The following is a 14,102-nucleotide window of genomic DNA, read 5'->3' as shown; positions in this document are numbered from 1 at the left end:
TGATTCAGTTGAGTTTTCCCTAGAATATGTATGTGTGTGCATTCGTCGAGTTGCAAGGAGGGAACTCGATGGGTGGCCTTAAAGTTTGAACGAGAATCGAAGGAACTCGATGAGTCACCCCGATGACTCAGCGAGTTGGATTGTACTTCAAGTAACTCGGCGAGTAGCTGAGGGTACTCGACTAGTTGGGGTCAACGTGGACTGTTAACCTTGACTGAGGGCTTTGACTTTGATCAGGGATTGACTAGTGGGTTATGGAGTACCTTATAAGGTTAAGGACTTATGAGTATATTGTACTATGATAATAGGTGGTGGAGACGGTGTCAAGTGATCCATGAGTTGGAGTTTACCTTCCGAGTAGACATCTATGAAGTGAGTTATCCTCAATGTATCGATAGGGTCTACGGCACCAAGGTCGGCCCTTTAATTGTTATTGTTATGGTATGCTACATGTGATTATGATCTATTAGATCGGAATCAGGGTAGACAGTATGTTATGATTTTATGATCCGTAGGGATTGGTATGTTAGTGACCTGCTAGGTCGGTACTCTAGTTACAGGAGAATTCTACGATTGATGATCAGTGAGATATATATGTTTGATGTTTTCATATGCCAATATATGATAGTTATGCGCACGTGGTTATTCGCTTGATTGGTTGGGTTGCGGTGATCCTGCTTTGTGCTGAAGGCCAGCATACCCTATGAGCGGTCTGGGGAGACTGTAGGCTCACATGGCAGACCAGTCATGCCGAAGGCTCGCGATAGATCCATATAGACTGTAGGCCCTGTAGTGCGGTCTAATTAGGCCGATGGCCCAGTACGCATGTTGATTGATTGATTATTAATGATATGGTATTGTTATTGTGGTTTTGGTATTTTGGGGGTAGCTTACTAAGCCCTCGGGCTTATAGTTTTCAGTTTATTGTTTCAAGTACTTCAGGAGATCATGGCAAGGCGAAGGTGTGACCGTACCACTCCTCATCCTTATGTTATGATTTTAGGACACTCTGATGGATATTGATTTGAAAACATTTTTGTAAATAAACTTTGTTTGATTTTATTTATGATTGAAAAAATTAAAACTGGCGTAAAATTTATGGATGTTACAAGTTGGTATCAGAGCCTTGGTTTGAGTGAATTGGAGGAACACTCGTGTGAATCCAGACTCAAATCAAGGAGATTTTCGGAAAGTAAGTTTTAAAATGGTTTTCTAAATAAAGGATGGAGGATGCAGAGGGTACGATCAGTCGGAGCCTGTAAGTAAACCCCAAAATACCATGCAGTTATTTGATATTCTGATACGTTAGAACATCATGCTAGTGTAGGCTAGGGATCTTCAGGAATCGCATGATAGATTTGCCTGATTGCATGATGCTTATTAGACTAGGGTTTCTTGTACGTGAAATTGACATCATAACTGTAGGTGTTTAGTGTATGCATCACAATTGTGCATAATAAAGACCTTATAGCATGAGAATGTTGATTCGGCCTTCGGGTAGGATTGGATATTTGAAAGTCTATTGGGTCCAGCGTTATGTGCAACTAGCGTGCACTGGCGCTGTAGGGGATGATGGAAGTTTCATGGATGTGTGAGTCGTGATAAGTGGTAAGACTAGATGCGATATATTTGGTATTCCCCTAGAAGTGATGGTTGAGCACATTTCCTATGTTGATGATATTGCTAGGGCGTTGTGGTGATACTTGAGACAAATATGGGTAGGTGTGGAAGGTAGTATGGGCCCGTACTACTGAAAGTACAGGACCCATATGCGTAGCAAGGAAATCATAACCCCTAGGGTTTGTGGGTTTCAGTCTCCCGACATTATGTTATTTATCTGATGACTTGTATATATATTTCAGTATGGTGGTGACGAGATGTGTTGCTTCTGGATCCGGATCAGGATCGGGTTCGGGAGACAGAGGGTTGAAGGTGCCGGTAGCACCTGAGCCCGTGGTACATATAGGGACCGAGGAGTTGGATGCCAGGATCCGAGAGATTATGCATGACGAGATTGCTGCTGTGTTTCGAGCGCAACTGCCAGAGATGTTTGGGTCGATTAAGACCGCGATGGTTCAGTACTTTGATGAGCGATATGCAGCTCTAGCAGAGACAACTGCCGCTGCAGCCACATCGGCTGTAACTGTGGCAGGGGTTGGTAGGATCCGATAGGGCTTTCCAGTACCGGGACTTCGATAATATGAAGCCCCCGATGTTTGATGGTACACAGGATGCGATTACGGCTATGAGGTGGTTATCTGACACACCCCAAAACTGAGGACGGAGGAATACGTTCTGGAGTGGAGGACGTCATGTACAGTATCATAGCAATGCATAATAGTAAAGACAAGCAACAACATCCATTGCATTATAATAATTGAAATACAAGCGTGTTCTGTACAGTTTGTTAGACACCAAAAGTATAATCAAAATAAAAGATGAGTCTTATATGTGCTCCATCTTCTCAAAAGTTGCATTTGTACCTGTCTACTGATGACTTGAGAACACAAGTTATTTTGAAAATGAGTATCAACATAAAGATGGTGAGTTCATAAGTATTTAGTGTCATTGCTTGTATGAAAGTGTTTAAAATCAAGTAATATAATAACTGTTATCAGGGTTTGAAAATAGTATGATCCCTAGAAAATCCTATATTTTCCAGCAAAAGTAGTCTTCTACCAAGACTCGGTTATTTGTAAGTTTGATTCTTTGAAAGTATAAAAGTTTTCCCAGTGAAGCTATCAGTGTGAAAATATAGTTTTAAATTTCATTCATATAAAGTAATTGGGAAAATAGTGTTTTACCCTAGCAGTGTCACTGCCGGTTGAATGTAATAGAGATGCAAACTCCAAGTGGTATTAAATGTATAATACACCTCGGGGAGTCTGTTTTACCTTTAATTCTTAATGAGTTAATTAGGGGTCTAAATGTGAACTCGTTTGTAACCATGCTGAGTAACAATCAAATAACAGATGACCCTCCAGGTTATACGTAGTGTAGTGGCATTTTATCACCCCTAGCCCTAGTCAGCTCGGGCTATAGCAAACAGTCAGGATGTGGGAGTGTCCGTCCTATATAGATCTATACACATAGGGTTTGCTCTCCATCCAGGAGGCTCTGGTTACACGGTAATCACATAGTGAAGTGTCGTATCGAGAAGTAGTGTATCACATTCTATTTTAGTATATTCTCTCGTATTAGGGTGTAATGTACTTCTTAGTGTAATGTATTGAGTGTTCTCTTGTATAGTATATAGTATTCTCCTCGTATAGTGTATAGGGTTCTCTTCGTATAGTATTTAGCATTCTATTCATATAGTATATAGGGTTCTCTTGGTATAGTATTTAGCATGTATAGTCTCATAACTATACTAACTATAGTGAGTATCATACTAACAATAGTAATGGGTGGTAATCCTTAGCTATACCTATTATAGTTAAATGGAGATGTTAGTTGAATGCCTTTGTTACACAAAGGTGTTGAAATGAAGTGAAGACTTTTATATCCAACACAAATATATATGATATATAACTAAGAATTCAACGACAGTTGGATAGATAACAGAATACCCTAAGTCCATAATCAAACAAGAACAGGAAATAAGGTGAGCTATCCGTTCTAAGTCCTTCAATCCTTACTTATATAAATATATTGATGTAGATATGATTTGGAAACAAAAATATGTTTGAAAGCATTGGAAATAGTTTTAGAACAATTAAACATGAAAATGAGTTTGATAAACGTTTAAAAGAATTTTGTTGGCAAGGTAGTTTGAAAGTATAGAAAATCCTTTTGGTAACAAGTTATAAATCACATGAAATTAATACTAAAACTTGTTTGGTTCAACTTGTATCCCCCCATAAAAGCATTTAAAATCATTTAGAAAGGTTGATTTAGGGGGTATGAACTCACCTATAGCGATCAGATTGATGTAAGTGCCAAGTAGGATGCTAGGTGTCAAGTGATGTGACAACCCAAAATTTCTATTTTGTACAAACATATCAAGTCAATAGAATTCAGAACAGTTGCTGTCAATTTTCAGCCTTTTTAGAATAAGTTTGAGTATTTCAGGATTTCACACTTTAGAGATATCAGGAGAGAGGATGCATTAGGGTTATTGTTCAACACTGTTATTCCAAAACTCTAAGAAATTAGAGTTTACTTCCTGAATAAAATATTTTCTGACAAAAACCCTAAATCTGAGAGTATATATATGAGAACTTGTCATTATTTTCATTTTTCCAAAAACTCAAGATACAAAATCCATTCTTTCTCAAGTATCATCCAAAAAGTATTTCAAGATCTTCAATCTAGTAAGTGTTTCTAGCTTCCTTAAGTGATTATATGTTTTGATCTAGTGTTTTAACACACTTCTAACCGTGAAATAATTCCAAAAATGTTGATTCTTCCTTTTCACCAAGAACACCAAGAACACACACTAGTGTTCTTGGACTTTTTGCTCATTTCAAGCTTCCACATAGTAAGTACTTCTATCCTAGAGTCTTTTAAAGCTTTATATACATCTTAATATCAAGGAAATCACCCAAGAACACCAAGAACTAGGTGTTCACGGTTCAAGAAGTTCTTGAACCATAAACACCAAGTTAAGGTGCCTTAGGGTGCTTTAGTCCATCACAAGCCTTTATAACAAGTCTAGATCCTTCCTTGAAGTGTTTATCACATGAAAAGCACAAGAAAACACTCATTTATATGTGTTTATGGTTTGGGGATCTCCCAAAACCGTAAACACCCCAAAGGTTGTATAAATGTCCCATGTTTATTCCTTATGCCTAGAATCTAACCTTGACAATTACCTTGATGAGCTAAGGACTTGAAAACCCCCAAATACCATAAACCTTATGGGTTTACAGTAGTAAACCCAAAGGAAAATGGTTTAGGGACCATAAACTCCAATTAGGAGTGAAAGGGTGCCCTAGTTCCTTCCTTAGTCACAAACATTAAGTAGAAAAGCTTCTAGGGACTCTTAAGGCTTCAAACATCATATGGTCATCAAGTGGATGAGCTTACAACTGTAAACCCAAGGGTTTACGACTGTAAACTCTTTTGGCAATAACCACAAACCCGTAAACTCCCTAATGGAGTTTTCCTTGAACCCCAAACACACTAGCCTTTCCCTACAACACTTAGATGCAACCCTTGGGCCTTATAACACTTGTAAAAGGTGTTTAGCATGTCCTAGGGTGTCTTAACTTTGTTTATTAGTTGTTTAAACACTAATCAGATACATATATGTGATATTATATGTTAACTAGGATCATAGAGTGTGTTCAAGACTTCACTTGACACCTAACAATCCTACATCTTCAGTTCATCCATACCACTCACTACAGGTGAGTTCATACCCCTTAATCAATGATTTAAATGTTTTTAAATTATTTTATAGGGGGGGGGGGGGGAATACAAGTTAAATACTTATAGTTATTACATCAATCACATGCGATTAATAACTACAAAACCAGTGGTTTTCTTACTGTTCAAACTGTTTTGCTTCAAATTGTTTTACAAACTCTTTTACTTATCAAATACTTTTACTTAAAATCTTTTATACTTATTATCAAATGCATGCCTATGTATGTATAGTTATATAAGCAATGTTTAAAGGGCTTAGGAAGGCCAGCTCGCTTTATCTCCTTTCCTACGTTGGGATGTGGTTGTAGGGCATCGGTTATCCATCCGAAGGTCATCTAAATATTAGTTATATCTTATGTATACGTATATAGACATAAGGGTTCTTCCAGTTAATTCAATATCCTTGGGTAGCAAGGGTATACTCCCATGTTCATACGTACAAGTTATATTACTAGTAAACTACAATAAGCGTAGTTTAGGGTTTTACTAATACTAATACTAGAACAATGAATCATACAAAGAGTCAGTTCATACATGAGTCATAACTTATAGTGATGAGAAACAAACATAATACATAATGATGAGAAACAAACATAATACATAGTGATGAGAAACAAACATAATACATAGTGATGAGAAAGAAACATAATACATAGTGATGAGAAACAAACATACAGACTAGACAGAGAAAGAAAACACAATACAGCTAGTACATACATTACATATACTTTACATTCAGTTATGTGAGCCATTAAATGAGTCATGACACTAACTGCCATGACCGTTTTTGTATCCAGAATCTCCTTAATTAGGGAGCGTATGAGTTTACGGTATAGATCTATACTAGATTGACTATCCTACACCTTGTTGCTCGCTACAGTGGGACTTGCAAGTCTACGGGTGCCAATTGTCATTTCTTATGGCGTCTTACATCGTCGTTTTACTATTGAGTTGGTAGCAGGGTATAGGCTGATCACATGGTACTTTAAATAACAATTGGTTTAAGGTAGTTAGTACAGTAGTAGTTACTTAATACAACACTACAATACTATAATATTTTTCCTATTACATTCACTTCGTGAACATTCACACGATGCACGGTAATGTAAAAACTATATTTTTAGATAATGGTAGTCGGAGTTGGGAAAATACACACTCTTACAAGAGACACAGACAGTTACTAGATGCCTTGGTAGAAGGCTACTCTTAGTAGGAAACATAGGGTTTTCTAGGATAGTTCAAACAAATACAAACTTTACAACACTTATACATTACATCTTATGAACATCTTACAAATGCTTTCATACAAACACAGACACTAATATACTTATGATCTCACCAGCTTTAAAGCTGATACTCGCTTTCAAAATAACTTGTATTCTCAGGTCACCAGTAGACAGGTACCGGTGCAAGGTTTTTGAGAAGATGGAGCTTGTTCAAGACTCCTATTTTTATTTTGATGTACTTTTTGGTGTCTATATAACTTGAAAAAACACACTTGTATGAGATTATATTATTAATGCAATGGATGATGTTGTTGTTTATTTACTACTTTGTATTGTTGTGATATTATACATGGCCCCCTCTACCCCCGAACGATTCCGCCGTTCAGGTTTTGGGGTGTGACAAGTGAGGACTTGAACACACACCCGGATCCTATGTAACATATAGTGATACATAATTGTATCCAATTATTTATTTAATCACTAATTTAGTAAGTAAAGACACTCTAATGCATGAAAACACTTTGCTTCAAGTGCTAGGAGTGCTACGGGTTGCATCTACGGAGGATATGGCCTCACATTGGAGTTTACTCCTCAAATGGAAGCCCTAAGGGGTGTTTACGGTTTTTGAACCATTTCCCCATGAGTTTATGACCATAAACGCATGGGAATGGTGTGTTTGTGTGTTTCAAGGTCTTATGCTTCACAAAAGAAGGTCCTAGGGTTAAATCAAAGGCTTAGGAAGTGGTTAGGGCTCGAAATGGCACACTTTATGGAGTTTACGGTCCTTGGACCATTTTTGGGAGTTTACTACCGTAAACCCATGAGTTTACGGCCGTAAACGCATGGTTACTCCAACCATTTTGTGATTTGGGTGTTTCTAGGTCATTCATGCAAGTTCCTAGTTCATTAGTCAAGCATTGGAAGGAGTTTGGGGCATCAAAACCCCGTTTAGGGGTGTTGACGGTTTTGGGAGGTCCCCAAACCGTAAACCCATGTTGTTGGAGGTTTTTGGTGATTTCTCCAATGGATTACAATCACACTAAGCAAATAACTAGTTAGGGAAGGTATACTTACTTATAGGAAGCTTGCAAGAGTGTTTTCGGACCCAAAAACACTAGTGTGTTCTTGGTGCTTGAAGATTGATTAAATATCTATGTAAAAATCAAAAATCCAATGATGAAATGATGTATAAACACTATATTTAGTGTTGTATGAACGAATTTAGGGAAGAAAACCTACATTTATGGTGGATTTGAAAGAATGAACTTATGATAGTTGAGAGAAAAGTTTGGTGTTCTTGAGTGGGACGTGTAAAAAATGAGGAAAAGAGTGTAAACTCATGCTATATGCATGAGTCTTGGGGAAGAGGGTGTTTACGGCCCAAAAACCCCTGTTTGGATGTAAACATCTTGCTAAGTTGTCGGGTTGTTTTACTCGTTGCACTTAACTAATAACGTCACTTCCTTATTTTTTTATCGTTTGATGAAAAATAAAATAAACTAGAATAAAACACCAAACGGACTTAAATCCAGCCAAAAATGTATTGAAATGTTTTTGACTAATATTTGAAGTGTTTGACTGTGGAAATTATACAAATGAAAATTTCGGGTTGTCACATCATACCTCCGTTAGAAGGAATTTCGTCTCGAAATTAGAGTTCAAGCAACTAAGTTATTCTTAATACTAAGCAAAAAGATGAGGATATTTAAGTCTCATTTGATCCTCGCGTTCCCAAGTGAACTCCGGTCCTCGCTTGGCGTTCCGGTGAACCTTAACAATTGGGATGCAGCTTTGCTTTGTTCGTTTGACCTCTCGGTCCATAATATCCACAGTTTCTTCTACGGAGTTAAGGCTCCCGTTATCTCAATCTCGTCGAGTGGAATTACGAGAGTCTCGTCGGATAGGCACTTTTTCAGGTTCGAGATGTGGAAGGTAGGATGTATGTTACTGAGTTCGCGGGGTAGATTGAGTTTGTAAGCTACGGGGCCGATTCTAGCAAGAATCTCGAATGGTCCTATGTATGTTGGATTTAGCTTTATGCGCTTTCCAAAGCGTATCATGCCTTTCCAGGGTGAGACTTTCAAAAGGACCCGGTCTCCCACCTGGAACTCCAAGGGTTTTCTCCGTTTGTCTGCGTAGATTTTCTATCGGTCTCTAGCGGCTTTCAATCGTTCACGAATCTGAACAATTTTCTAGGTCGTTTCTCGAATGATCTCTGGACCCATGAGAACGCTGTCAGGAACTCGTCCTTTAGCTAACTGAGTGTCACCCACCTCAGCCCAGCACAGAGGGGACCTGCACTTTCAGCCGTAGAGGGCTTCGACTGGAGCAGCCTTAATGCTCGTGTGATAACTGTTGTTGTAGGAAAACTCGACAAGGGGTAAGTGGGTATCCCATGCTTTACCAAAGTCGATCACACAGGCTCATAGCATATCTTCTAAGGTCTGGATAGTTCTCTCACTTTGTCTGTTTGTCACACCCCCAAAACAGAATGGCGGAAACATTCGGGGGTGGATGACTTCACGTAGTACCATAACAATTGAATATCGTAAAGAAAGTACACAACCATCATATATATAATAAAAATGTATATTGTTGCGTTATACATATTTCCAAAAGAATATTACAATATGATGATGTAAATGTTTAATAATAAACGTCCTTAGCGTTCCTTCTTCAAAAGCTGGTGGTTACCTGTATTACTGATTCCCTGAGAAATACAAGTGGTTTCGAAAAAGTGTCAACAATTAAGTTGGTGAGTTCATGAGTGTTTTGTATTGAAAAAGTATGTCCTTTTGGTAGCAAATCAATGAACGAAGTTTTTGGAAAATCCAATATTTTCTATAAATAGTTTGATAAGTTCTCAAAGTTGGAGTGCGTTAGTATTTTTCGTTCTTGAATGATAAAGATAATCTTTGTGCTCAAAATAATGTAGAAAACTGAATGCATATATGAATCTCGTAAATCAAGCTTGTTTTTATACTTTCATGTGAGTTTTATAACCATGCTATTGACACTGACTGCCTGTAACAACATTCTTCAGGTGTTGTAGTGTTATGACATTTGTCACCCCAGACCTGCCGGTCTAAGTGTAGCTAACAGTTTAGGTGCAGGGTTGTCAATCCCGTATAGATCTATACACAAGTATCACACTCTCCCTCCAAGAGATTATAGTATATAATACAGGGCTTGAAATGCATACATAAGAGTATGTTGAAGTTTGAATATCTCACATTGCTTAGTATAAATAGATTTACAAGAAGACTGACTTTACTTCTTTTGAAAGTATTTCGTTTTTCAAGATGTATATGTAAAATGTACGATTAACCTACTAACTATACCCATTATAGTTTTTCAGAAAGTATGTTCTATCTGGTGAAAATAATTTGGTGATGTACTAGCCCTTTATACATAAAGATGTTTGTATCGATATTCTATAAGATAGATATTACATTTATGTTTATAAAATGATACTTTGACTTGTAATGTACTTGTATTCCCCCCTAAAACATGAAAAGAATTGAAAGGTAGGGGTATGAACTCACTTGTTCAGGTTGGAGGGAGAGTGGGGCTAGAGTCGAGCAGAACTTCAACCGCGGAAAGCTGCGTCTTCGAGCTCTTCGGGGATCTCGGTAACGTAGAGCCTTCGTCGGGGGCTCGAGTATGGAAACCGAGAGTGTCGGGATGGTCTCTGGAGCTCTAGGGTGTGTAAAAGTGAGAGAGGATATGAGGGATATGTGTCAAAACCCGTAGCTCAAACCCTCTATTTATAGTGCTGGATGACCGCGTACGCGGGGTGTACCACCGGAGTACGCTGGGTGTACGCGTTACACGGGGCGTACTTCGGTTACGCTGGGCGTAAAAATGCGTCATGTCTTACGACTCCGATCTAGCTAGCGTAGAGCACTCGAGCAGATGGGACTTGACACTGGGCCTAGTACGCTGGGCGTAATCTTGGATTACGCTGGGCGTAATCCAGTCTCTCATCTTCTAAATTCCGTAACTTTCGCGTACAGGCTCCGTTTTTCGCGTTCTTTATATCCACACGTAGGTGAGATTATGCTCTACAACTTTCATTTAGACTCTGTCGGTTGGTTTTGACTTCATTTTTAATGATATGTTTTTAATAGGCCAGGACTGCTAAAGTCCGTTAAAAATTTATAGTTTCTTTATTCGACGTTGGTTTTCGTTTGTCTTTTTATCATTTTACTCCTATTGTGGAGGCCTTCAACTTTCGTTTAGGTGGCGATAGCTAAATAACACTTGATCTTCAATTCGAGTTTTTTAGCCCTCTACTACTGTTACGAAACTTAGAAAATTCGTAACTTCTTCATACGAGGTCCAATTTGGGCGATCTTTTTATGTATGTTTATAGTATAACGAACCCTACATCTTTTGTTTAGATACTTAAGGCTAAAATGTAGTTTATTGAAATTTCACTTTTTACGTTAAATAGCGTTTTAACGGTGTATCAAAAATATACGAGTGTTTATAATTTCTTCAATATAACCCGATTTTGAACGTTCTTTATGTTTTTGGAAACTTTGGCACGATATCTAATATTTGACGCATCCCATCTTCGATATTTGAACACTTTATTTTTGAGGTTAATTTAGTTGATTCCAAATAGTTTTCGTTGTATTTGACTTTTGAGCGTTACACTGCTTTTGAAAAAATATAGGGTTGTCACACTGTTGGTTTGCAGATGGTAAGTTGTACTCATGTACAACCTCGTTCCTAAGGAGCTTTGTAGTGACTGCCAGAATCTCGAAGTGAACCTACTATCTCTATCGAAGATAATAGATATAGGAACACCATGCAGCCGTACGATCTCCCTAATGTATGTTCTTGTGAGTTTCTCCATCTTGTCTATTTCCTTGATGGGCAGGAAGTGTGCAGACTTGGTAAATCGGTCGACGATGACCCATATGGTATCAAGCCCACCCTTTGTCTTGGGTAGCTTGGTTATGAAGTCCATAGTGATCCGCTTCCACTTCCATTCAGGTATCTCTGGTTGTTTAGTAGGCCTGGCGGTTTCTGGTATGCAACCTTGACCTTGGCGCAAGTAAGGCATTTACTCACGAAGGTAGCAATATCTGCTTTCATGTTAGGCCACCAATATGACTTTTTAAGATACAGATACATCTTATCTGAACCTGGGTGAATGGAGTATCGAGTGTTGTGGGCTTCCTTCATGACCAAGTCTATGAAGCCACTGTGTCGCGGTGTCCAGATTCGGTCCATGAGATATAAAGCTCCTTCACCCTTGACTTCCAAGTTCTTATCCATTCCTCGTAGGGATTCTCCCGCCACATTCTCAGGTTTCATGGCTTCGAGCTGAGCCTCCTTAATCTGTGCGGATAGATGCAAAATGATAGTCATTGTTAATGACTTGACCCTTCGTCCAGAATATTCTTTCTGGATTAGGGTGTCTGCTACTACATTGGCTTTACCCAGATGATAACGAATTTCGCATTCGTAGTCATTGAGTAGCTCGACCCACCGTCGTTGTCTCATATTGAGCTCCTTCTGGTTGAGTATGTGCTGGAGGCTTTTATGGTCGGTGTATATCGTGCTCTTCGTACCGTATAGGTAGTGTCTCCAGATCTTTAAGGCGAACACAACCGCTCGTAGTTCGAGGTCATGTGTGGTGTAGTTGACTTCGTGTGTCTTTAGTTGTCTCGAGGTGTACGCGATGACCTTACCTCGTTGCATCAAAACACAACCAAGCCCTTGTTTTGATGCATCGCAGTAAACCACGAAATCTTCTGTTCCTTCGGGGAGGGATAGTGTTAAGAGAAACTTTGAGACACACTTGAACAAAATATTAGAACGAGTAAATAGTGGAATTGTTAATCTCTAAGGATCTGTTAGCTCAACAATAATATTAAGAATTAGAAGTTAGTGAGTTAGATGCGGAAATGTAAAGAAACGTAAATAACAACAATTGTTATATCAAGTATACACAAAAGCAGATTCATAACATGGAATGCATTCAAACCAAGTTAGTAAGTGAGATCTAGCTTTGTGATTAAGTCACAAGTGATTTTCTCTATGAGGAGAGATAATTATGGAAGAAGCTTAAGTAAGAGAGAATGAGAACAAGAAGATGTGTATTAGAAGTTGATAAGAGATTCACACATTGGTTAAGGTACTGAATACATAAACAAAGATCTCTATTTATAGAGAAGTTTACAACTCTAAGAGTAGCCATGCAAGGCATACTGGACAATAGAGTGTATTATAGAAAAGACAAAGTAAACTAAGTAATGATACAGACTGCGGTGCATGATGACTTCGGATATCATAATTTGAAGATGTTGCTTGATTGTGGTGGCTTGGACGCTGTGGTGGCAAAGTTCAAGAGGGTCACTTTTTTGATTCAACGATTCCCCCTAAGTGACCTCTTTAACTTGAATCAGTAATCAAGTTTAAGGAACTTGATCAGTATCCACCAAAATTTCCTGACGTTCTCTAACCAGTTGATTTTTCTCAGTATTTCAAACTTGACTTCTGCGGTTGTATGCTTGGATTTTTCAACTTCGTTGCGGCAGATCTCAAGTTGTTTTCTGGTGAGACGATGCATGGCAGTCATAGGAATGAAATATTTGACGTTGCCAGTATTCCTCTTGAGCTGCGGATGGTCTATCGTTAGACCATATGTGTTCTACTGGAGAGGCATGCTTAGCATAAAATTGGCTAAGTCTCTCGAATTCCATAGGAAGTCTTTTTTTTTGTTCGGAAAGCTGTGGTCGAACTGCTCAAATAGAGTGAAGTGTCTGGCATTCGCTGAGATTGGGACATCCCAGTATCTGTCTGGAGGGGGTTCCACATAGGTATGATGAGGGACATAGTCATCATCAAGAAGTCTTCGGTGAGGATTGATCCAAGAATTTATCAAGGATTCATCCATAACCGTATCAAAACCGCAGAGTCTCCATACTTCTTCGGCTAGCTTGGTTGCCCTCCACTCTCGTTTTCTCTGAGCAGATGTAGGAGAATCGTTTGAGCTTAGAGACGACATATACTCCTCCAGATTTATGAAGTGGGGGGGAGTTTCTGGATTTTTAGGAGTGATATGGAGAGGGGAGCTGTGATATGGATATGGTGAGAGGTGTGTTTGGTGTTGCGGTGATGGTTGCGGTATGGGAATTTTTCAGTGGAGATTGGAGGAGTTTGATGATGTTGCTGAGATTGTTCAGAGTGATGAACTTTGTGTACTTCTTCACTCTCCCCTCTTGAGGAGTCCAAACTCGGAGCCTCCTCAAGCCATTGAGGAAGGCCATCAACCTTGTCAAATACAGTTTTGAATTGAGCTTTGAGCTCTTCTGCTAGTTGAAGGTTATTGGGGATGGAGGAATTGAAGAGTATTCTGTGAATCTCTTTTGTAAGCTGAAGAATCGCTGCACCATGGAAGTTGTTGGAGAGAGAATGTTGCAGTCTATTGATGGTGGTTTGGAGAACGAAGATTGCTGACTCATAAGCAATATGAGTTTCAGCAATCAG

At 38.8% G+C, this 14,102-nt stretch overlaps 1 protein-coding gene across 1 annotated transcript in view; it reads right to left on the bottom strand.

Moving 5' to 3' along the window:
• Positions 1-13,620, bottom strand: part of LOC145010699 (uncharacterized) — a 39,052-nt gene extending 25,432 nt beyond the window's left edge. The window contains exon 1 of the mRNA XM_078969207.1: positions 13,355-13,620. Coding sequence (XP_078825333.1) covers positions 13,355-13,620 — 266 coding nt within the window. The remainder of the gene's footprint in view (positions 1-13,354) is intronic.
• Between the last annotated feature and the right edge of the window lie 482 nt (positions 13,621-14,102).

The sequence above is a fragment of the Lactuca saligna genome, chromosome 8, assembly GCF_052625555.1.
Source record: "Lactuca saligna cultivar CGN05327 chromosome 8, ASM5262555v1, whole genome shotgun sequence".
NCBI classification, from domain to species: domain Eukaryota; kingdom Viridiplantae; phylum Streptophyta; class Magnoliopsida; order Asterales; family Asteraceae; genus Lactuca; species Lactuca saligna.
This window is presented reverse-complemented; position numbering and strand designations above follow the sequence as displayed.